Source organism: Trachurus japonicus, chromosome 5 (assembly GCF_045865225.1).
Source record: "Trachurus japonicus isolate A0001 chromosome 5, Traja_1.0".
Classification (NCBI taxonomy): Eukaryota; Metazoa; Chordata; class Actinopteri; order Carangiformes; family Carangidae; genus Trachurus; species Trachurus japonicus.
Window position 1 is genome coordinate 1,125,308 of NC_140911.1, and position 26,257 is coordinate 1,151,564.

Genomic DNA, 26,257 nt, shown 5'->3' on the forward strand with positions numbered 1-26,257 from the left:
CTAGAAATGAGACATTTTGACAAGAAATAAGACAAATATTCTCGGTAAGATATTTGAGTTTTTGCAGTGCAATGACGTGTACAGTAGTTTGATGACAGCTGCACTGCAAAAACTCAAACTCTTACCAAGAATATTTGTCTTATTTCTAGTCAAAACAATCTCATTATACTTAAAACATAAAAAGCAGCTTGTTTTTAGACACTTTTTACTTCTTTCAAGCAGATTTTCACTTGAAATAAGTAGAAAAATCTGATAGTGGAGCAAGTTTTTCTTTCTTATTACAAGCACAAAAAACCTGCTGCTTTCACTGGCAGATTTTTCTACTTATTTCAAGTGAAAATTAGTTTGAAACAAGTGAAAATGATCTAAAAACAAGTTAATTTTTAGGTGATGAGTCTTATTTTAAGTGGAAAGAGATTAGTTTTGACTAGAAATGAGACATTTTGACAAGAAATAAGACAAATATTCTTGGAAAGATGTTGAGTTTTTGCAGTGAAGCTGAGCAGCGTCTAGGAGTCTAGGAGTCTAACCCCTCCCCCTGCTGGTCCTGGTCCTGGTCCTGGTCCTGGTCCTGGTTCTGGTCCTGAGTGGCGGCGGCGGGTCCTCGCGGCTCGTACACGTCCTCGGGCGTTTCTCCGAACACGTTGGCGGTGCGTCTGAGGAGGAAGACGCCGGCGTGCAGACCGCCCACGTTGACCCAGACCGTGTGCTGCTTCCTCCACAGACCCCCCATCCGGGACACGGCCTGAAGGAGAGAGACCAGACCACAACACAACACAACATCCATCACTCAGCTCACATATAAATATCATATCGACAGCCTTACAGTTAGATTACTGTAAAACAAAAACTTGGATATTTCTAGAAACAAATCTAACTTTCCATTAATTTATAGAAAGGGTATAATAGAGGCCGTTTTGATGCCTGTTCTGGATTACGGTGATATTATCTACAAGCATGCATCTGCTTCTACTCTTGCCTCACTCGATTCATTATACCACTCTGCTCTCAGATTTATCACCGGATCCACTTATTCTACCCATCACTGCACACTGTATAAGAAAGTAGGATGGGCTCCTTTAGCAATCAGAAGAGACATACATTACTACCTTTTTATCTATAAAGCCTTAACTGGCTTCACACCAACATATCTTAGTAATTTATTGAACTGGCCATCTCAAATTTATCCAACTCGTTCAAATGATTATCTAACACTCCAGGTTCCCCGGACAGATTCAGCTTTCGGTAGAACTGCATTCAGTTTTTCTGCTGCTCATACCTGGAACTCTCTTCAACGATCTCTGAAAATGAATTCATTTGTTACCCCGGGCCAGTTTAAAAACATGATCATAAATATGCACGCTTTTGAATGCAACTGTTTTAAAAAATCCTAAAAATTGTTGATAATGTGTGATCGTATTGCCGTTTGATGTATTTTCATGATTACTGTATTTGTTATGTGATTGTTGTTTTGGTTTGATGTGCTCTCCACGTCATTGGAAACGAGGGTTTACCCTCAATGGCTTTCCAGATCTAAATAAAGGTTAAAGAAAGAAAAGAAAAGAAAGCTCAACACAACATCCATCAGCTCAACACAACACACACTAATGCTGCGTTCATAACAACTCGGAGGTCGTAATTCCCAACTCGGAAATTTCTGACTTCCGACATCATTGCGTTCACGCTGCAGGAACTCGGAAGAAAAAAAAAACATGGATACCTGAAGGAAGTTTGGCGTATTGTGCACTGCAAAAACTCAAATATATTACCAAGTATATTTGTCTTATTTCTAGTCAAAACAAATCACATTCTACTTAAAAATCAGACTCAGCACATTACATCACATCTTTCAAGTGTATTTTTACTTGAAATAAGTAGAAATCATGGATCAGTGTTATTGTAGTAGAGTCACATGGTCAAACAAGTCGTTACACTGCAAAAAACTCAAAGTCTTACCAAGAATGTCTTATTTCTAGTCAAAACAAATCTCATTCTACTTCAAATAAGACTCATCACATTAAAAGCAGCTTGTTTTTAGACACTTTTTACTTCTTTCAAGCAGATTTTCACTTGAAATAAGTAGAAAAATCTGATAGTGGAGCAAGTTTTTCTTTCTTATTACAAACATAAAAAACTTGCTTTCACTGGCAGATTTTTCTACTTATTTCAAGTGAAAATTTGTTTGAAACAAGTGAAAATGATCTAAAAACAAGTTCATTTTTAGGTGATGAGTCTTATTTTAAGTGGAAAGAGATTAGTTTTGACTAGAAATGAGACATTTTGACAAGAAATAAGACAAATATTCTTGGAAAGATGTTGATGTTTTTGCAGTGTGGCTCATAGCTGAACAGTAAAAATCACTGCAGCAGTAAATGATGTTTATTCTGGAGGAGAGGAGACGCTGCAGATGAGTGCACATATAATGTTACAGCCTTGATAACAGTTAAACCTTATTTCCGTCACATACGAGGAAACACAATTTCACACCATACAACAATCACAGCTTAATATAAACGTATTTCATATCGGCTACTGCAATAATACACAAAGATATACATTCAAACCTCAAAGAAATAACTTAAAATGTCTAAATTCTAACCGTTTAAGACGAGGGCCGCCATGTTTTGACGTTTTTTTCCGACTTCCGAGTTGTCTTGAACGCAGCATAACACTACAACATCCGCTCACACACAGCCAGCTGCTGCAGCCGGTTTCCATGGTGAAGCCATGACCTCACTCTCTCTCAGCCATGATGTCATGACTTCTCATCACTGGGACCAGATCACAAAACCTTCTGAAGAAAAATAATCTTCTTAAGTATCATTTTTTTCTTAACTTCAGTCTTAAGAAGGAAAAAAAGAAGTTCTTCAGTATTTTCTCAACTTTCTTCTGAAGTTTCTTCTTCAGAAAAAACTTAAGAATAAATGGTATTCTTGAAATAAAAGTTCTCACATTTGTTCTTTACTTTTTTCTCAACTTTAAAACTCCTACGGTGAATAGGTATGAGCCTCTAATATCACCTTTTTCAACACATTTCAGACCAGTTTAGACTGTAGTAGGTCACAGTAAGTAAAAATAGATGCTGTTTGCTGGTGCAATGCAGTGACGTATTTTAAGAAGCTCAAGTAGGAAAAATAAGAAATTCCGAAACTATTGAGGAATTGCACTTCAGAACTTTGTGAGTGTGTTAAACAACAGAGACGTTCACTAGAGTCACGTTCGTCTGTTTCACAACGAATCCTCTGAGTCACTGAGGATCAGAGTCAACGTCAAGACGTCACCCCGGAGGTTGAAGCTGTTTGACCTTTGACCTGCAGCTGCCTGCAGCTCGGAGGGAATCCAACAGTTTAACAGGTTTGCAGCCGGTCTGTGGTGAACGTTACAGTCAACCTGGAGGTTTAAGAACCTGGGGCCAGATTCACAAAAACCTTCTTAAAGGGACAACGAGGAGTTTCTATTTGGTTATAAAAAGTCTGATATTAATGTGGATGAATCTCCGTTACCACTTGTTAATGGTCCATTTTAGATAAATCTATGGTTTTGTCTCTATGGTTATTTTGTTATTATTAGTGGTGGTGGAAATGCTGGTCGAGCCGACCAGCGTTTCTTTACTTTCGGTTTCGTGGCGAGTCATGAGAATAACGCCGCCGTATGAATCTCCGTTTATGGTGGGAACTACGACGGTATGTGATCGTCTTCCAACCTCTGACTTTAATTCTTGATGAATGAAAACATGAGTCTGTCTTGCGCCGGTCAAAGAATTTCACGGTGCGGAGGCTCATAAATGTAGTGTGAAAACGCTTCGCTTTAACAAAACTCCTAGTTGTCCCTTTAATGACACTGCTTAGTCTGTTTTTATTAGCTAGACTGAAGTTGCCAAACCAGCAGATCATAGAAAATGTGATTCAACAAAGGATGAATAAAACATTCTCATCCTAAATCGTTTGTGTTTTTGTCTTTGTTGATGAAACAGTCCCGAGCTGGACAGTGGACTAGTCAGGTCTACCCTGGAAGCTGAGTGAGCAGAGCTACGTCTGTCTTGTGTCATTGTTAAGCGTCCTTGGGTGTCTTGAAAGGCGCTATATAAATCAAAACTATTATTATTATTATAATTACGTGATAAAAACACATGGTAACACTGCTCTCTCATGTTAACAGAGTTTATACAGACTCAGTGTTGTGTGGTGAGGAACTGGTGGATGTTATGTGTAGTGATATGTGTTTTGTATATTTTGTCTCGTGTGCTCCTGCTTTTGCAAATTAATCGCCCCTTTGGGGACAAATAAACGTATTGATTGATTAGATCATAATAGAGGCCAAAGTCACGGTTAGAAGTTCTGCCTCCATTACTTCTCTGTTTAACTGCAGTGTAGCAGCTAGCAGGAGCAGAGCGAGGTCCAGGCTACACATAACCTAGAGCTGGAGAGCGTTACTTGATGAAAATGACCGGAATTCTCCTTTAAATCAGCTGTAAAACACTAAAAACTCATCTCTTGGTTACGTTGTTAGGTTCCCGATCCATGAAAAGGTTGGTTCTGCACTTATGATTCAGTTTTAACTCTCTATCGTTATAACCTGGTCAAAACCGACTCTAACAACACATGTCAGAATTTTAACCAGATCGTTTTAGAATTTAGTGAAAATGTTTTGTTTTATTTTGTTTAAACGGAGGTTCCTGACAAAGTCAAGAAGCCTTGATGCTCTAAACACATTAATGTGGTGGTACTGTTATGCATTAAAGGCAAGGGAATTTTATTTGTATAGCCCGTTTCTACCACCAGTTTGTCTCAAAGGGCTTTACATCCCATCATAACAACATCCTCTGCCCTTAGACCCTCACATCCACTGAGGAGAAACTCCATGGAAAACCCCTTTAACAGGGAAAACCAGGAGAAAGCTCAGGGTGAGCAACAGAGGAGGTTCGTCCCAGTTCGTCCAATAGAGGAGCTTTGAGAAGCTTCCGCTACAAAACAAGCTTGAAATATAGACTTATTTAATTTTTTTGGGACAATTTCTCATGTCGGGGCTTCAATACAAGAGGGACATTACATACGAGCAGCATGGAGGTATCTGGATGTTTTTTGGTGTGTCTTTTTGTTACGAAGACAGTTGGTATCCATTAGCAACCGTCATATGGACATGCACTGCTACGCCGAGACCCCCTGTAACTCAGAGAAGACACGGAGGACTCTGAAACTTCTCCCAGCCCTTAGTCCACATGAGGGGGAGGAGATCATGAGGAAATTTGAATTTTCGGTGAACTATCCCTTTAAAAACCTAAAAACCTAAAAGGAACACAGAGGAAGGGTTAAAGCTCCGACCGGATCAGTCCGGTCCAGCGAGTCCTGAGACCAGACCGCGTGTTTTACAAAGGAAGTAAAACACAAAGTCCAGACTGGAGGCGGCCAATGAAAACACTGCTGCTGCTGCACACTAACGTCACAAAACAACCACAACGTCTTCGTTTAAAGCCGTCGTTTCCATGGCAACAGGTGTCAGATAGACTGGACGTGTCTCGGTACAGAGGACGTCGGTGTTGCTGTTGGTGATAAAAGGCGTCGACACCATTGTCTCTAATCTGCTGTTGTGTTTCTGCTGTGAGAACACGACGTCTGCAGCTTTGTGTTGAGCTTTGTCGTCATTGTGTTTCTTTGTGTGTCTGCTGGCTGCGCCTACTCACACACATCTACAGTCGCCTCAGGCTTTTATCCTCACACTGCAAAAACTCTACATCTTTCCAAGAATATTTGTCTTATTTCTTGTCAAAATGTCTCATTTCTAGTCAAAACTAATCTCTTTCCACTTAAAATAAGACTCATCACCTAAAAATTCACTTGTTTTTAGATCATTTTCACTTGTTTCAAACTAATTTTCACTTGTTTCAAACTAATTTTCACTTGTTTCAAACTAATTTTCACTTGAAATAAGTAGAAAAATCTGCCAGTGAAAGCAAGTTTTTTGTGTTTGTAATAAGAAAGAAAAACTTGCTCCACTATCAGATTTTTCTACTTATTTCAAGTGAAAATCTGCTTGAAAGAAGTAAAAAGTGTCTAAAAACAAGCTGCTTTTAATGTGATGAGTCTGATTTTAAGTAGAATGAGATTTGTTTTGACTAGAAATAAGACAAATATTCTTGGTAAGAGTTTGAGTTTTTGCAGTGTAACTCTGTTTGTGTTCTGTGCTGCGTTTAAAGGCCTCGCACTCGTTTACATCCAGACAAACATCTGGGCCCAGTTGTTCTAAAGGGTTAATCTGGATCAAAACGATCAGGATTTTGAAATCCCCTTTTTTTCCCCATCCAGGATCACGTAATGCTTCTGCTGTGCATGCTGTGGTGTGATGTGTCTTGTGTCTTGGGTCTTTGTGCTGCATGTGTTGGGGATGTATTGAATGATGTTTTCTGATTGATGTTATATATGTTCTTTTGTCATGTTGTTAATTGTTGTGCATGTTTTGTAGACTGCCTTGGCTAACAACTTTGTCATTTTAATCTTATTTCTCATATTCATATTCTGTTTTTAGGCTGGTTTTTTAACATCCGTCTGGGGACTACAGATGAAAAATAGCCCCTTGGATAATGCTGGCACATTTACAGTAATGTTATTAATGTGCACTGTCCCTTTTTTCAAATAAACTTAAACTTGTTTCTTCTGTGTCTTTTAAACAGCCAGACTCCATCTGGTTGGGCTGTTAAAATAAATAAAAATAAAAAAAAGCAAATATACAGGACATTAGTGAAATTGTGAAAATGTGTTTCAAATTCAAACTTAAAATTTCATTAAATTCAGTTCGGGGAAAAGTTTTTCAGTTGTAGAATATTCAAAAGTGAACTTCCTTTACTAATCACTGTCATGGTTTAAAATTAGGTGCAAAATATAAATGAATAAATGTATATATACTACATTATAAATACTGTTTATTTGACCAGTTTGAATTTAATTCAAATCTCATGTTGTTCCTGAATCCACCCGACTGCTGGATCAGAATAATCCTGTTGTTTTGGATCAAAGTTTTCCCGATCCGACTAAAAAGTGTTGAACACCACAGACTGAGGCTTTGATCCAGATGAAAACCAGGACTGGATCACGTGATCTGATCCGATCTTTTTGAAACAACACATTGTGATTTTTCATTTGATCCACGATCGGATCAGATTCCCTGTGAACAGCTGCATCCCGACAGGACTGGACCTGCTGCGGGACCCAACCAGATCTTTTACAGTAGAAATATGTGGGATGTGTTACCTTGGAAAAACATTTCTTATCCTGCGTCAACAGCACGGCCTTCCCCGACCCCGGTCTGCAGACCCGGGCCATCTCCCTCAGACAGGACGGGTACAAGTCCCAGTTCTTCTTCCTGGACCCCATCCTGCCGGGAAACCAGAGGACACACGTTACATCGCCTTCAATGTTCATCCACTCTGCTCTGACTCTGAAAGAGGAACTCTGTCTGTCCACCTTAACTCTGGAGGATTTCCACCTTAACTCTGTAGTATTTCCACTTGAAAGCAGAACTATGCAGGATTTGGGCTGTAATTATTGTGGCTCAGAGTCACTGTGATGGTGAGTGATCTGTTAAGAGGTGAATGGGGTCTAGGCCAATGCCCCCCCCCCCCCCCACTGGCTGAAAACCACACTTGCAAGATCAGACTACGAGATAAGGACGCATATGACGTCATGCATGTCACAAATCGTGATTGGTTTGAGTTGGGAAAGTCGGAGGAAACCATGGAAACATGAAATGTTTACTGATGAAGTTCAGCTTGTGGCTAACACGGAGCTAATGCTAACACGGACACACACACACACACACACACACACACACACACACACACACACACACACACAGACACACACACACACCATATAAGATAATGTAATATCATGACACACACACACACACACACACACACACACACACCTTCGTGTTTTGGAACCTTTATTCATGTGTGTGTATGTCTGTGTCTGTGTGTGGCCGTGTTAGCGTTAGCTCCGTGTTAGCGTTAGCTCCGTGTTAGCGTTAGCTCCGTGTTAAGGCCCATTTATACCCTACGGTAAAAACGGATACGGACACTTTCGTCCGTATCCGGAGGTCGTTTCATCCGTCAGTGGATCCGTTGCCTCTGAGCTTACGAGTCCGGAGTGCTCCGGATGAAACGGAGCACTACCACCAGTAACCGGGGTGGCGGTATTGAGTCAGAAGCAGAGAAAAGTCATTCCATTACGAAAATCGGCGAAGAAGAGAGTAGTTGCCAGAAATTCAAAGAAGGAGGAGAAGACGAGAGTAAACATTGAACATTTAAAAACGGTGCAGAATTTGGAGAAGAGATGTGACTTGGTGAGAGGGTACATACATTTAATGTTGGTGCCAGTAATGACAGCGTTCGTTGACATGGCAACATTTGCCGTGTCAACGACGCTGTAATTAGACACACACTGCCGCCTAGAGGAGAAGTTGCGTTACGTCCATAAAAACGGTGAAACCGGACGGAGGTATGTAGGCCAGTTACGGAGACAACGTTTGATACGGACGGACGACATTCATCCGCATCCGGAGGTATAAACCAGCCTTTAGCATTAGCTCCGTGTTAGCGTTAGCTCCGTGTTAGCGTTAGCTCCGTGTTAGCGTTAGCTCCGTGTTAGCGTTAGCTCTGTGTTAGCAGGGCTTAGCAAACACCGCTCTCTACCTTCAGCAGTAAACACGAGCACGTGTAGGGGGTGAGGGAGGGGGTGGAGGAGGTGGCGGCAAGTTTTTTTTTTTTTTTACGACAGTGACATGTGCCTCCCAGGACTGTGGGGAGCTCCGGAGAGGGAAAAACAGAGAAACCAACGAAGGAGCGAGCTATTTACGGCCGACCTGCATAGTTCTGCTTTAACTCTGTAGTATTTCCACTTGAACTCTTTCCACCTTGTTGCAGTGGGTCCAAGTAAAGTGAGTTGTGTAGCTGTGGTTGTTGCAGTGTGTCGATGTTAAGTGAGTTGTGTTGCTGTGGTTGTTACAGTGTGTAGATGTATAGAGTGAGTTGTGTTATGGTGGTTGTGACAGTGTGTTGATGTTAAACCAGTTGTGTAGCTGTGGTTGTTTCAGTGTGTCGATGTAGAGTGAGTTGTGTTATGGTGGTTGTTAGTAGGTCGATGTAGAGTGAGTTGTGTAGCTGTGGTTGTTGCAGTGTGTCGATGTAGAGTGAGTTGTGTAGCTGTGGTTGTTGCAGTGTGTCGATGTAGAGTGAGTTGTGTAGCTGTGGTTGTTGCAGTGTGTCGATGTAGAGTGAGTTGTGTAGCCGTACCTCTTGCCAAAGGGCATGTCGGTGATGATGATGTCGACGGAGCTGCTCCTGATGGGAAGTCTGCAGAGGTCCCACTGCACCGTGTCGATGGGCAGCCCCGACGCACTGACACAGATCAATACACACTGATCAGGAAACATAGAGCTGCAAATAACCTTTATTTATCACTATCTATCAATCTGTTCATTATTTAAACGATTAATACATTAGCTGTTTGGCCAATAAAATGTTAAAAACATCAACCAGTGTTTCTCAAACGACCAGACAACATCGTCCTCAAATGTCTTGTTTTGTTCACAAACCAAAGAGAGACTCAGTTTATTGTCATAAAGGAACAAAGAAAAACACAGAAATATCTGGTAACACTTTATAATAAGAACACACGTTTTCCGCGTTAGTTCACACTGCAAAAACTCAAAATCTTAACCAAGAATATTTGTATTATTTCCAGTCAAAACAAATCTCATTCTACTTAAAATAAGACTCATCACATTAAAAGTAGATTGTTTGTTTTTAGACACTTTTTACTTCTTTCAAGCAGATTTTCACTTACAAAAATCTGATAGTGGAGCAAGTTTTTCTTTCTTATTACAAACACAAAAAACTTGCTTTCACTGGCAGATTTTTCTACTTATTTCAAGTGAAAATTAGTTTGAAACAAGTGAAAATGATCTAAAAACAAGTTAATTTTTAGGTGATGAATCTTATTTTAAGTGGAAAGAGATTAGTTTTGACTAGATATGAGACATTTTGACAAGAAATAAGACAAATATTCTTGGAAAGATTTTGCGTTTTTGCAGTGCATCTAAACAGTTAAAGGGATAGTTCACCCTAGAATGATATTTCGCTCATTATCTACTCACCCTCATGTTGACTAAGGGCTGGAAGAAGTTTCAGAGTCCACCGTCCCTTCTCTGAGTTACAGGGGGTCTCGGCATAGCAGTGCATGTCCATATAACGGTTGCAAAGGGACACCGGAGCTCTTCGTAAAAAAACACACACAAAAAAACATCCAAATACCTCCATGATGCTCGTATGTAATGTCCGTCTTGTGCTGAAGCCCCAAATTGCGTAATTGTCCCGAAAAAAATTAAATAAGTCCACATTCCAAGCATGTTTGTAGCGGAAGCTTCTCGAAGCTCCTCTTCCTGGTCCGTCCAAATCTCGCGTGATTTGCGCCGGCGTCAGTGCGGTTACTGCGAATCACGCGAGATTTGGACGGACCAGGAAGAGGAGCTTTGAGAAGCTTCCGCTACAAACAAGCTTAAAATATAGACTTATTTAATTTTTTTCGGGACAATTACACAATTTGGGGCTTCAGCACAAGACGGACATTACATACGAGCAGCATGGAGGTAGTTGGATGTTTTTTTGTGTGTGTTTTTTTACGAAGAGCTCTGGTGTCCCTTTACAACCGTTATATGGACATGCACTGCTATGCCGAGACCCCCTGTAACTCAGAGAAGGGACGGTGGACTCTGACACTTCTTCCAGCCCTTAGTCAACATGAGGGTGAGTAGATAATGAGCGAAATATCATTCTAGGGTGAACTATCCCTTTAACTGTTTTACTCATCATTGATCAGCACTAACTGTGTTTATAAACTACATACTAATGAGTATCTGTGTGTTATGAATGAAGAATTCAGTCTTTATTAATGCTGAACTAATGCTGAACAGTGTGTAGTTATTATAAAGTGTTGCTGAAATATTCACATTTAAGAAGCTGAAATCAGAGAATCTGGACTTTTTTTCTTAAAAAAACGACTCTAACTGATTATTAGATTATCAGAATAGATGAAGATTAATTTAATGATCGATTATTGTTCCATTAATTGATTAATCTCTCTCTCACCCGCCCTTGTCCGCTCTCCTCTTCTGGATGTGACAGATGTTGTTGACCGTGCGGTTCACGGCCATGTCGTTGTTGTCCCCGGCAACGTAGAAGGAGCTGCTGAACTCGATGGCTCCCTGAGGAAGAGGAGGAGGAGGAGGAGGAGGAGGAGGAGGAGGAGGAGGAGGAGGAGGAGGAGGAGGAGGAGGAGAGAGAGGAAGAGGAGGAGGAGGAATGGAGGAGGAGGAAGAGGAGAGAGAAAGAGGAGGAGGAAGAGGAGAGAGAAAGAGGAGGAGGAGGAGGAGAGAGAAAGAGGAGGAGGAGGAGGAGAGAGAAAGAGGAGGAGGAAGAGGAGAGAGAAAGAGGAGGAGGAGGAAGAGGAGAGAGAAAGAGGAGGAGGAGGAAGAGGAGAGAGAAAGAGGAGGAGGAGGAAGAGGAGAGAGAAAGAGGAGGAGAGAGAAAGAGGAGGAGGAGGAGGAGAGAGAAAGAGGAGGAGGAGGAGGAGAGAGAAAGAGGAGGAGGAGGAAGAGGAGGAGGAGGAGAGAGAAAGAGGAGGAGGAGGAGGAGAGAGAAAGAGGAGGAGGAGGAAGAGGAGGAGGAGGAGGAGAGAGAAAGAGGAGGAGGAGGAGGAGAGAGAAAGAGGAGGAGGAGGAAGAGGAGGAGGAGGAGGAAGAGAGAGAAAGAGGAGGAGGAGGAAGAGGAGAGAGGAAGAGGAGGAGGAGGAAGAGGAGGAGGAGGAGAGAGAAAGAGGAGGAGGAGGAAGAGGAGGAGGAGGAGGAAGAGAGAGAAAGAGGAGGAGGAGGAAGAGGAAAAAGAGGAGGAGGAGGAAGAGGAGAGAGAAAGAGGAGGTGGAGGAGAGAGAAAGAGAAGGAGGAAGAGGACGAGGAGAGAGAAAGAGGAGGAGGAGGAAGAGGAAGAGGAGAGAGAAAGAGGAGGAGGAGGAAGAGGAAGAGGAAGAGGAGAGAGAAAGAGGAGGAGGAGGAGGAAGAGGAGAGAGAAAGAGGAGGAAGAAGAGAGAGAAAGAGGAGGAGGAGGAAGAGGAGGAGGAAGAGGAGAGAGAAAGAGGAGGAAGAGGAGAGAGAAAGAGGAGGAGGAGGAAGAGGAGGAGGAAGAGGAGAGAGAAAGAGGAGGAGGAGGAAGAGGAGGAGGAGGAGAGAGAAAGAGGAGGAGGAGGAAGAGGAGGAGGAGAGAGGAGGAAGAGGAGGAAGAGAGAGAAAGACGAGGAGGAGGAAGAGGAGAGAGGAAGAGGAGGAAAAAGAAGAGGAGGAAGAGGAGAGAGGAGGAAGAGGAGGAGAGAGAAAGAGGAGGAGGAAGAAGAGGAGGAGGAAGAGGAGAGAGAAAGAGGAGGAAGAGAGAGAAAGAGGAGGAGGAGGAGGAGAGAGAAAGAGGAGGAGGAAGAGGAGAGTTATTATCAGTAAACTTCCTGATTGGTCAGGATGATCCAGGATCCAGGTGGATCTCTGAGTGGAGCAATCTGGGAAAAGACTCGATGACTCAACAGCTTCTCCTCCAGACCACAACATGAGTCAGCAAATCCCTCTATTCTCTGGTAGAGATAAGAAACACTCACAATAAACTCTGTGTGTGTCTAATGATGCGTTCAAGACCACTCAGAACTCAGAGCGCTCAGACCTCCTACTGTAAAAACTGCCCTCGAACGCCACCTCATGTTGGAGGAAAGAAAAGCACCCTGAAGTCACAACAAGAACCACAGGGTGAATGTTAAATATCTATTAAAATACATTTATAATCCTAAACTACACTAAAACGTTATGAAATAAACAATATTTACTACCGGTTACAGATCAACCTGCTGATGAATTCATGTTGTTATTTAAATTATCTGTTTCATTACTTTAAAATGCTTCTCTTTTAAAATAGTATTCATGTCCTCTCTACTGTTTTAATGTCTCAGCTACGTCTCCTCCTCCTCCTCTTCTTCCTCCTTATTCTGAAGTCTGAGTTTTCAACGAGGACATTCAGAGTTCAGAGTCTCCTTGAACGCATCGTAACATTATAACATCGTGACATCATAACATCATAACATCATAACATCATAACATCATGACATTCCTGTGAGTCGTCTCACCTCCAGAGGAATCGCTCCGGTCCCACACATCGGATCTAGGACCACGTCAGACGGCTGAGGTTTACACAACCTGATAGATAGATGGATGGATAGATGGATAGATAGATAGATAGATAGATAGATAGATAGATAGATAGATAGATAGATAGATAGATAGATAGATAGATAGATAGATAGATAGATAGATAGATAGATAGATAGATAGATAGATAGATAGATAGATAGATAGATAGATAGATAGATAGATGGATGGATGGATAGATAGAACAACAGTGAACATCAGAGTCAGTCACTTCATCAGCGCCTCATTAAAGGAATAGTTCACATTCATTGGACATTTTTACAGCCTGAACAGTCCTGTATTGAATTTGCCCGAGGCGATACAGGACTGTTGAGGCTGTAAAAATGTAAAAATGTCCTCAATAATTAGCCCTTTTCCACCGAGCTGGTTCTGGTGCTGGTTCTGGTGCTGGTGCCTGCTTAGCACTGGTTCTTGGTTCTTAGAACTGGTTCCAGACCAGCACCAACTTCTTGCTGGGCCAAAGCTAAGAACCGGTTCTTCCAGGGGCTGGCAGCAGGGTTACCTTAGCAACAAGACCAGCGCTAAGATACAGACACGTTATCGCTACGTATTAAGTTTGTTTATGGATGTAAACACAGTTGAAGCTTGAAGATTACGGCGAAGACGGCTGCTTTTTCCTTCTTTTTTTTCAGCCGGGTTTAGAGTTATGGTTAATTAAAAGCCTAGTCTGCTTCCACGTCGGGTCTGGTGTTCAACACCTGCAGGTCGGACCAGGTTTTAATGTTCTGGTCTGTTTCTAACTGTAGCAGCAGCAGACGGAGCAGCTCCTGATGGGGATGAGGCTCTGACTTGGCTCCTGATCGGTGGAAAAGCAAAGTGGTTCTTTGGAGGCTCCAGAGTTGAACCAGTTAAACACCGAACCAGCACTGGAACCAGTTTGGTGGAATACTCCAGAGTATTCATCAGCATGAGGAATTTCATTTCTTGGTGAACTATTTCTTTAACAATCACTATTAAATTCTCCAGAAGAGATGAGTCTCATTCTCCTCTGTATAAAACTGTGTTATGATTAATGACCCGCCTGTCAGTGCCCAGTATTAATTGGTTTGGTTTCAACACAGATTCTGGAGAAACGCTGTGATGTGAACATTAAAACTCCATTAAACCTGTCAAAGCACGTTGACAGGTGTTGACAGAGTTCATCAGAATCTGTTCCTCCAGTTTCAGCTCCAGCGTTGCTCTTGGCTTCAGCTGGAGCTGCAGGGCGTCAACGTTTCCCTCACTACACCTCCACCTGTCAGGTTTCCTCTCTCTTGTCTGTCAGTGGAAAGTTAGTTCAGTTCATCTGGATCTAGAATAACAACTGATGAGTGTTTCTGTCACCAGCTGCTCCTCCTGCTTCATCACTGTGGGGAGGTTTTACAATAACAATACTATTAATATTATTATTATAATAATAACAACTAGAAAATGTCAACATGGGAATCAAAAACCCACAATCTTAAAGGGAAAGTTCACCCAAAATTCAAATTTACAGCGGGGGCTCCGTGCAGCACTGCATGTGCATATGACGGTTGAGAACGGAGCTCACTTTTCTTCGTCCAAAAAGACACACCAAAAAACATCCAGATACCTCCATGCTGCTCGTATGTAATGTCCCTCTTGTATTGAAGCCCCAACATGAGAAATTGTCCCGAAAAAAATTAATAAGTCAATGTTTTAAGGTTGTTTGTAGCTGAAGCTCCCAGTGTTGCTCTGCCAGAATCTTGCACGATTTGCGGAGCCATGAACTGGGTGTCAGTGCAAATCTCGCGAGATTTGGACGGACCAGGAAGAGCAACAATGGGAGCTTCTGCTACAAACAAGCTTAAAACATAGACTTATTAAATTTTTTTTGGAGCTGAAACTTCAATTTTGGGTGAACTATCCCTTTAAGGTCAAGACAGAGCTGATCAGACACATGATCATCTTTCACTGAGCAGCTGGAACCACATGAAGCTACCTGTGTGTTTAGAAACATGTTAACGAGCTCCAGGTGGATTGTTTATGAAGTTAACGAGCTCTGGCCTGAGGCTCAGACGTTACCACGGCAACTTGAGGTGGTTGCCAATGACGACAGGGCCCCCCCCCCAGGCTGAGGCAGACAGAAACATGGAGAAAGAGAGCGTGGTATTTGGTATTTCAGACATGCTTACTGTGTGTAGTATGCTTCAAGCGTTTTGTGTCGTGTCTTTGTCCTCAAATGTTTTGTGTTTTGTCTCGGCTTTATTGCAGATGAGGTTGTTCCTCGATATATTTCAGAGTTTAAATAAATAAAAAGAGTCGTAGTGAGGTGTGATGTCATGGTGATGTCATGGTGCAGTAGCCTACCTCAGCATGCCGTAGCAGAGCGTGGAGCGCAGCGTGGTGGGGCCGAAGTGGCTGATGTTCCTGCGGTGGAGACTCTCCTCTGTGAGGGCCACGCCCACCACCACCTCCTCCTTGTGGATGTTCAGTAAAACCTGCACACACACACACACACACAACACACACACACACAAAATACTCTGATGAATCGTTCCTCATTGACAACAGCGTCCTGCCTCTTGTCTCTGATGCTCCGGTGTTTCTCCCTGCAGATATTATACTAAATGGACATTTGTTGCTCATACAAACCCACTTCAAAAAAGCTGAACTATCCCTTTAACTTTGACCATTCACCCCGTCTTCAACCTGTTACGCCCCCCCCGTCTCTCTCTGTGCTCCTCCCTCCACCTCGTCAGGGAGATCAATCCCACCTGTGACCTCATCTATGAGGGCACGACCTTTCCAAGATGGCCGCCTCTCCCTCCCACCCAGCGCAGTTGTGTTTGGTTGGTTGATCACTGACCGACACTTACTGTAGATGTGTGTCTTAAATTGGAACGTCATGTGAATTGTATAGCTTTTATGTGAGATTTTTTAAGTGAGTTCTTACGTTGGTGTTTGTATGTCTAACTGTTTGGAGCCCAAACTAATGACAATTTTCTGTCCTTGCGATAGACAATAAAGTTTTTTTAATTGAATTGAATGTCTGATTGGAACAATCTCCCATGCCAGCTTAGGTCTATATTACTTATTTTTATGGTTTCAATGCAAACTCCTTGTTCCTGTTTCTGATTTTTTCTTAAATGTTCTTTTATTTTATTTTTTGTTTCTCATTAATTTCCTTGTTCATATCTTCTTAGATTTTTTTCCATATAAACTGTAATTTTTTTGTGACTCTCTCTTTTTTTTGTATTTTGTATTTTTTATTATTTTATTCTATTTTTATTTTTATTTTTTTCCCCAATTGGAAGCTCAGATATCACTAAGTTGACTACTAAATTGATATCTGACTGTTTGTGGATTAACTGGGGTTAGGAGAGCCTTGTGTGTGTCTGTGTCTATATATATACTAAGTCCTGTAATGTGTTTCATTGTATTTCTTTTGTCTTGATAGATAGATAGATAGATAGATAGATAGATAGATAGATAGATAGATAGATAGATAGACAGACAGACAGACAGACAGACAGACAGACAGACAGACAGATAACTGTATTTAATCCCCGAGGGGAAATTTACTTGACGTTGTTGTATTGTTGTATCATTTTGCGGAAGGACACCCTGGAAAATGAGATGACTCATCTGAAGGTGCGATCCTGAATGAATAAATTCTGATTCAGATGCCTGTAGTGTTGATGTAAGTGGTGTCGGCGTGGTTTCGCTCCACAACGAGCTGGGACAACAACCTGAAATAGAGACGCTGCCTGTTACATAACCAGAGTTTTGTTTCCTTAAAGCAAACAGCAAAACAGCAGCTCGGTGCTTCTTCTTGGCTCCACCGGTGTTTATCTCTGTCGGTCGAGTCGGGACAAGCAGCAGCAGCACGGCCTCGTGTCGCCTACCTCCATGTCAAACTAGATTGATTTATTTTTTTTTTATTATTATTATTATTTTTTTTAATATTATTATATTACTACATATATTTTTGGGGGGGACGACCAATCTTTATTGTACGATCATGTATTCTGAGCCATTACACTCGACAAAGTCAAACCGGCCGGTTGTGTTGGTTTGTTCACAGATATCTATGTGAACAAACCAACACAACAGACAAACTGATGTGATGTGTGTATTGTTTTTTGTAAATATGACTTGTGATGTATTGTCAAGTGTTTGGTTCAACCTGCTCTTGTTTAACCTCTTCCACTCCCACCCTATTTTGAATAAAAAACGCATAAAATTCCATGCTCACATTATTCTAGCTGTAGCTTCTGAACCACTTTGACTATATCCATAAATGAGGGCTTGCCAGGAAGGGGACACTGTAGAGTTTCTTGTGAAAGTGTCAGAAACACTTCAGGTATTACTGGAACAGAGCAGTGGTCTAGTAAGTGTGCAAAAAATTATGATTTTTTGTCCGCCTAAAAATTAATAAATGATTAAAAAAATAAAAAACAGCCTTTGTGACTTTATCCATGAAGGTAAATGAAAGTATGAATCTGTAAGCACACTATCAATGAACACCTGGTTCAAATTTGAAGAAGATAGCACAAAGTAACGACCGTTCTGCAGTGTTTTTTACATGATAAGATCCAGGCGGACATGAGAGTCAAAATGGGAAAAATAGGCTGTAATATCTGAATCCAAGTCAAGCTACTTATTGAGAATCAAATCACTCAAATCAATGAATCAATGAATGATTCATGATTGATTTGATTTTCATCACCCACACACACACACGCACACACGCGGGGGGGGGGCTCCGTGTTTTGCCCATACAGTGGTTGTGACATCGTGACGTTCCGTTCAGCCACACAGTAGCACCGCGACCGCAATGTAAATCGAATCGGGACCCAAAAATCGTTAGAGAATCGAATCGGCACAAAAGCGTATCGGCCCAGCCCTGATAGATAGATAGATAGATAGATAGATAGATAGATAGATAGATAGATAGATAGATAGATAGATAGATAGATAGATAGATAGATAGATAGATAGATAGTCGTCTACCTCGATGTCGAACTTGGTCATGTCAGCTTTCCACTGGAAGAATTCCTGCACTGCTCCTCCGAAGTCTCTGGCCGCCTCGTTGGAGGAGAAGCTGTGTTTGTCTCCGGCTCGGTTGCACGTCACACGGAACTTCAGCACTCTGGCCTCGGGCGCCGTCTCCATGGCGACGGGCGCCGTCTCCTCCTCCGCGTCCCGCTGCGTCTCCGTGGCGACGGTGACCCCCGACCTCTGGCCTTCTCCTTCTCCTTCTCCTTCTCCTCCTCCTTCTAGTTTAGTTTAGTTTAAGTTTATATTCGGACATGTTAAGAGAAATAAAACATAATACAGAAATGGACAGACATAACAAATAAAAACTTTGCAAAGACAACATATGAACAAAAAAATGATAAATAATAATAATAAAATATAATAAAATAAATTGAAAATAAAGATAATTTGATTTTTTTGTTTGTTTGTTTTTTTTCATATCCGAAAAGGAGTGGGAAGAAGTAAAACTTATTTACTCCCACCCCTTAGGGGCCGTGTCCACCAGACGCGTTTTTAGCGCTCTCTCTCTCTCTCTCTCTCTCCCTCGTCAGAACGCCGCTGTTGCTAGGTTACAAAACGAGTCCTCTGACCTTCCGTGTTCCTGCCTTGTTTAATGTGAACACCACAACGAGTGTCAGAAATACACAACAGCATTAGCCTGAGGTCGGCCTACCTTCAATACAAGTGATGGTCATGATATAAACCGAGCCACGTCTCTGTTGTGTTGCTGTTGGTAACGTAGGGTGAATATGGGTAAACTTCAACATCCTTTTTGATTATGAACCAAATGTCTTAGCCCATCATATGATACCATTCTAAATAGCTTAAGATCTCTCCTATACTATGTAGAAGAAAAAACAAAGAAACATTAAACACTGGATGAATGACCCTTCACCAAAAAAAATTGACCCAAAACCAAAATTTTGAGGCACTATTGGTAAAGTGGGACACCATATATTGGCAAACTGGGACACCTCCATTTCTATTTAAACACAATAATATAAACAACAACAATTAATTTCTAATGAATAGAAATATTAACGTTTTTATTAAAAATACAATTTTATTTTAAAATCTTTATTTTCCTTGTCCCTGTTCTGCTCTTTTCTGCCATTGGATTCTGAAATAGGATTAGGCCAATTATCATTAGCCTACTAGCTAGCTAGGATAGGCTAGCTAAGCATCACAAGCATCATTTTCATTGTAGCTACCTTGATTTATGCAATTTAAGTAAATTTGTTTATATATCTAGCTAGCTATAGCTAAATTTATGGGGGATGAATAAAAATGGAACTTATTTCTACCTTTAGAATGACTTAAATGATTGTCCCACTTTACCAATAACACATTGGTAGAGTGGGACAGTAGCAAAATGCCACTTTAAAAAAAAATGTAAGACTCACATGGATGTGATTTTTAAAAATTATGAATCACCATTACACCCCTTAACAAAATATATCACAATTACAAACTATCCACCAGTTTGCTTATTTCTAGAACACTAACATCTTTCAGCTAAAGCGCCGAGGGCGTTTTTCCGCCGAGGGCGCTGAGCGCTGTGAGCGCTCAACTCAGTAGGGTTTGAATGGAAAGTAGACGCCCAGAGGCTGAAAACGCGTCTGGTGGACACATTCCTTATTCATAAATTATCTTTACCTTCTTCTGCCACCGCCGGCTGCTCGCCCTCTGCTGCTGCCGCCGCTGCAGCCGGCTGCTCGCCCTCGCCGGACGCTTTGACCTTCCCTCCTCCTCCTCGGCGGTGGCCCTTCCTCTTCTTCAGCGAGCCGTTGAGCTTCCAGAGCTGCAGGGCGTTGGTCCAGGGCAGCGTGGCGGCCAGCTGCTGCAGCTCCGCCAGAGTCTCCTCCTGAAGACAACACAACGTCAGTAACCTGGTCACCACTTAGGGACAAGCTGCACTGAAACACCGTCATGAAGCATTTTATGTCTCATTTCTAGTCCAAACTAATCTCTTTCCACTTAAAATAAGACTCATCACCTAAAAATGAACTTGTTTTTAGATCATTTTCACTTGTTTCAAACTAATTTTCATTTGAAATAAGTAGAAAAATCTGCCAGTGAAAGCAAGTTTTTTGTGCTTGTAATAAGGAAGAAAAACTTGCTCCTCTATCAGATTATTTTAAAGGGACAACCAGGAGTTTCTCCATCAGCAGAACGAAAAATTCCGCGACAATAAAAAAGTCTGATATTAATGTGGATGAATCTCCGTTACCACTTGTTAATGGTCCATTTTAGATAAATCTATGGTTTTGTCTCTATGGTTATTTTGTTATTATTAGTGGTGGTGGAAATGCTGGGCGAGCCGACCAGCGTTTCTTTACTTTCGGTTTCGTGGCGAGTCATGAGAATAACGCCGCCGTATGAATCTCCGTTTATGGTGGGAACTACGACGGTATGTGATCGTCTTCCAACCTCTGACTTTAATTCTTGATGAATGAAAACATGAGTCTGTCTTGCGCCGGTCAAAGAATTTCACGGTGCGGAGGCTCATAAATGTAGTGTGGAAACACTTCGCTTTTACAAAACTCCTCGTTGTCCCTTTAAAAGAGAAATAAAACATAGAGATGGGTTCACCAGATGTAATCCTATAGATACTGTGTGTGTTTTAAACTTTTACCTTTGAGGCCTTGAACTGGTACTGATGAAACTCCTCCACCACAACAAACAGGTTGTCCACCGACCGGAGGAGGTGAACCTGCAGCACCAGGAGGAAGATCAAAACAGACATCCAGGGTTATAACCAGAGGGAAATTTTACCAATTTCTTCTACAATTTTTTTTAAAAACTTTTACCACTTTGAGAAATGTCTGAGAAAATACTTCTTTTTTTTTTATAAAGAATTCTAACCACTTTTTTTCTAGAATTTAAACAAAAGAACGAGAGGGTTCAAGGGAGTTTTTCTTGAAATTTTAACACGTTTTTTTATTTTATTAGTTTTTTATTTAAGTTTTTTATTTTTTAAGAAATGTAACCACTACTTTTACTACTTTTTTCGAGAAAATATTTTACTTTTTTAAAAATAGAAATTTAACCACTTTGTCTAGATTTTTCTTTAACCTTTTTTTGAGAAATGTTACCAATTTCTTCTAGAATTTTTTTTAAAAGCTTTTTGAAAATTTTACCACATTTTGAGAAAATATTTTCCTTTTTTTTCAAAGAATTCTAACCACTTTTTTTTCTAGAATTTAACAAAAAAAAAAATTTATTTGAAAATTTTTAACACTTTTTTCTAAAAGAAAAGTCTTTTTTCCAGATTTTTCTCAACAATATTTCCACAAATTCACGCCACTGGCCCTAATCTGAACGTATATTGTACATTGACTAAAAAAGTAATGCTCTTCAGTCTCAGACCAAATGTTTGTGTGGCGGTGTCGCCATGGAGACGAGAGCTGGGACACCGGGTCGGAGGCTCTGATCTTACAAGGTGACGCTCCATTCTCCCTGGAACTAGGTACTAGTCATTGGTTTAACCAGAACTAGGAAACCGCTGCTGGTTTGCAGCTGCAGAACCGGCTCAGCAACATGCAGCACCGACAGAATGAGGATAATTAACCACAGAGCTTCTTCATCAAGGCAGCAGCTAAACCAGCCACAAAGAGCTGCTCTGACTCAACACACCGGCTGCTTCCACAACACAAACTCTCCTGTCATTAGCGTCTTTAAGTTATCATTAGCTGTTGTCATTAGCTCTTTAAGTTATCATTAGTGCTTTAAGTTGTCATTAGCTCTTTAAGTTGTCATTAGTTGCTGTAATTAGTTGTTGTTTCCATTAAGCTGCTGAACAGGAATCAACTCTAGAGCAACAGAGCAAAGTGCAGTCAGACTTGTTAAAGAGGAACTAAGCAGGATTTTTACCTTAATTAAAAAGCTCTGCAGTAATTTGCCCCGTTTACATGAGAGGGTTAATTCCGCATTAAAATCATTTAAAGCGGAATTAAAGTTAATTCCGCTTTGAAAACATCATGTAAACACTTAATTCCGAGTGAAAATATAATTCGGATTTAAACTTAATTCCGAATTAAGTGGGTGGTTTATTCCTATTTTAAAGTGGAATTAATTAATTCCTCTATCATGTAAATGTTTATTCTTTTTAAAAATAATTCCGGTCGTTCTGCGCATGCGTATTAACTGACTCGCCGCTCTATGTGTGTGTCGCGGTGATAATTTAACCGTGAAAAGTAGGCAACAACACACACAACATAACGTTACAGCCGCAGTGTTGTGAGTGAATCATGTCGGGACAACCAGGCTTCATGAACCCGCTCCACAGACCCCGGTGCCCGGCCGCCGGTGGCTCACACACCGGGGAAGGCGATCCGGGCAGTGAGGGTGTGTGAGCCCGGCGCCGCTGCCGCTACTGCTACGGCGGGGAAGGCCGTAGCAGTAGCGGCGGTGGGTGCGGCCAGGCTCACACACTCAGGGAAGGGAAGGCCATCCTGGCAGTTAAGAGGAGAAACTTTCTGCTTCTAAGTTGTTGTTAAGTTCAGGAGCAGCGGAGCGGCTCGCGGCTGCAGCTCTGTTCACTTCACACACTGAGAATGGAGTTTGTTTTCTTCCGGTAGACGTAAATACGTAAACACGTGTACCCTCTGTCCAATCAGAACACTTCCCGACCTCCAGACGTTGAGCGGAATTAAATAAAGGCGATTTAATGTGTTTTCCATGTAAACCCTAATTCGGAATTATTATGTCCATGTAAACTCGAAGGAAAATATTTTAATTCCGAACTATTTAAAGCGGAATTAATTAATTCCGCTTTAAAAACATCATGTAAACGTGGTAATTGTGATCGTTGTTAACTACATGACTTGTGACTTGTTACCGTGACAACGGAGGCTCTCTGTCTTCCACCTGGCGTCTCACGACTGAAAACCAACCTGGTAACATCAGTGTAGTAACTCGGTCGCCGCCCCGGTGTCTCAGCTCTCGTCTCTGCAGCTAGCGACACAAACGTAACGCGCTCGGTAACCCGCATTATCCACCGCTCCATTTATTGATGTTTCACCGGCTTCGTTGTAAACAGATGCACATGGCCAGACGGAGGGTTAGAGACACAGAGGAAAAGTGACTGGACTTGCATAGTTCCCCTTTAACTTTTCATTCTTTTTAAAGCAGCGTGTTGTGTGTCAGTGTGGACACTGTTCATGTGACGTTGTTGATCTGTGTTGTTTTGATAATGTGATTTATTATATAAATAAATATATTTAGCTCTGGAAAAACTAAGAGAGCACTTTCACAAATGTTTCTTAAAAGCATCTCTACATGTGTGACAGTCATTCTTCTCTGTTCTTTTCTTTTTTAAACACCAACACCAACACAACTCATTCTCCTTAATGAGACACTGATGAGGTCGTCACCTGAACCACATCTGGTTTTATAGGAAGATTATAAAAACCACTGCTGGGATTAAACATCGACATTATCCCACAAAAACTGGTTTATAAACTCTTTGCATTATTATTATTATTCAAGGTCTGAAAAGACTTGAAATTTTCGTCATTTAGACTAATTTAGTCATTTTCAGCCAATAAAAGCTCTAAATGACAATATATTTATTTCAATTTTGGGAGAAATGTTGTCGGTAGTTGATAGAATAAAGCAAAAAAATGTAATTTAATTTTACTCAAACACATACCTATAAATAGTAAAACCAGAGAAACTGATCATTTTGGGAGTGGTCTCTTCATTGTTTCCAGAGCTGCTATACTGTATATATATGTCCTTTTAACACTTTGAAGCAATGGACTGTAGCACTGTGCACAAAAATAATTTAACCCTTGAGGGATAACAGGGTCCAAAAGAAATTTTTGCGAATTGTTAGTTTTGCTAAAAAACAAACAAACAAAAAAACCCTGAATGTTCTGTTCCTCTGTTTAGAAAAGTTTTATCTGTTATCAATGTTGTTATGTGAACATAAACCAAACCTGTGTGTTTATGTAGAAGTATTTACAGTTTATCTCAGACTACACCTTTAAGTTCTCCTCACACTTCCATTAATCATAGAAAACATTCAGAGGATTTTCATCTTCCATATTGTTGAACTTCTCTAAAATACAGAGGAGCTTCACTATGGAACAATTTACCTCACTACTAATATCTGAACTCTCTGGTCAAAATCAACCAAAAAATCATTTTCATCAAACATCTGTAGAACTTTATTATATAGATCTGTCAATCTGTATCTTTCATTTTGTTTGTAAATTGTTCATTATTTCACTTTTTTTAAGGTAATGAATTTCTGTATAATCGTCTTCTACTGACTTTGAAGACGACCTTTGTTGTTTTTATATTGTTGGCTTCCACATTTCCTGCACAATGTTTAAAGGATAATTTCCGTTTTTTACAACCTGGACCTTATTTCTAGCATAAAATCCGATCATCTCCTCCCCCAGATAACTTTGGTGTCATTACAAGTGGTTGTGATGAAATGAGCTCCAGCCGAGAGGCGCGTATATCCGTATAATGGAGTCTACAGGGCAGCAGAATGCAGCCTCTAAATAACACATTATCTGCAGAGAAACTCCTTCATTTCACCAATATTTAGTTCTGATAGGCTAGTGCTATTCCCCTCTGAGTCCGGGGTTAGCTGTTATCAACATCCGGGGTCTGTAGGTTGACCTACTGACCTCTGACCTGGATGATGTCATCTCTGAGCTTGTTGCTACCGCTAATGCTACGGTTGGTTTCTGTGTGTTTCTGACTTGTCAGAACAAAATGAGCAGCTGGATGAAGTTCAGCTTCCACAGGCTTCCTCTCCTCAACCTGGACTCACTAAAGCTCCGGCTAGTTGAGATAAAAATGGACCTGAATGCCGAAGCAGAATGATTATTATCAGAATGAGCCGGGCGGCGCTCAGAGATGACATCATCCAGGTCAGAGGTCAGCAGGTCGACCTACAGACCCTGGATGTTGATAACAGCTAACCCCGGACTCAGAGGGGAATAGCACACTGCAAAAAATCAAATATCTTACCAAGAATATTTGTCTTATTTCTAGTCAAAACAAATCTCATTCTACTTAAAATAAGACTCATCACATAAAAAGCAGCTTGTTTTTAGACACTTTTTACTTCTTTCAAGCAGATTTTCACTTGAAATAAGTAGAAAAATCTGACAGTGGAGCAAGTTTTTCTTTCTTATTACAAGCACAAAAAACTTGCTTTCACTGGCAGATTTTTCTACTTATTTCAAGTGAAAATTAGTTTGAAACAAGTGAAAATGATCTAAAAACAAGTTCATTTTTAGGTGATGAGTCTTATTTTAAGTGGAAAGAGATTAGTTTTGACTAGAAATGAGACATTTGGACAAGAAATAAGACAAATATTCTTGGAAAGATGTTGAGTTTTAGCAGTGCACTAGCCTATCAGAACTAAATATTGGTGAAATGAAGGAGTTTCTCTGCAGATAATGTGTTATTTAGAGGCTGCATTCTGCTGCCCTGTAGACTCCATTATACGGATATACGCGCCGCTCCACTGGGGCTAATTTCGTCAAAACGACTCCAAATGACACCAAAGTTATCTGGGGGAGGAAATGATCGTATTTTATGATAGAAATAAGGTCCAGGTTGTAAAAAACGGAAATTATCCTTTAACCTCATTATTTTCATTGTTTCTATGTCTTTTATAAATAAACTAAACTAGCCTACAGTGGTCTCCTCTGAGGCGTTTCCATGGAGACGGGGCTGCTCACCTGGCCCAGCTTGTCGGAGGTGATGGGGAAGAAGACTCGGCCTCGGTCTTTACCGATGCGAGCGTCGGCGCCGATCTTCTCCTTGATCTCCTCGGCCGCCGTGTGTTCGAACCCCGTGGGGACCGTCGCTCCTATGGTGACGGTGATGATGTCATCCGTCTCCGGGACGACGAAGCCGCCACCGGCAGCAGCTGGAGGCTCAGCAGAGTCAGACGACATGATGGACGACGCTCAGATGTCTGCAGCCGAGGACACGATGGACTGAGAGAGAGAAA

General features: G+C 41.2%; 1 protein-coding gene across 2 annotated transcripts; it reads right to left on the reverse strand.

Annotated features, from left to right (window-relative positions):
- Positions 1-502: 502 nt before the first annotated feature.
- thumpd3 (THUMP domain containing 3) lies at positions 503-26,257 on the reverse strand. Of its 2 annotated transcripts, XM_085775515.1 has the most exons (11): positions 25,983-26,257; positions 20,909-20,986; positions 19,930-20,137; positions 18,460-18,488; positions 18,247-18,423; positions 15,601-15,731; positions 13,209-13,278; positions 11,141-11,256; positions 9,287-9,391; positions 7,245-7,368; positions 503-745 (listed from the first exon to the last, which is right to left on the reverse strand). In XM_085775515.1, exons 1-11 carry the CDS (start codon positions 26,199-26,201, stop codon positions 518-520), a joined length of 1,485 nt encoding a protein of 494 aa, XP_085631641.1. In that variant the 5' UTR covers positions 26,202-26,257; the 3' UTR covers positions 503-517. The 2 variants fall into 2 exon arrangements, with proteins under 2 accessions (XP_085631641.1, XP_085631640.1); XM_085775514.1 differs by having other exon boundaries at positions 18,247-18,482.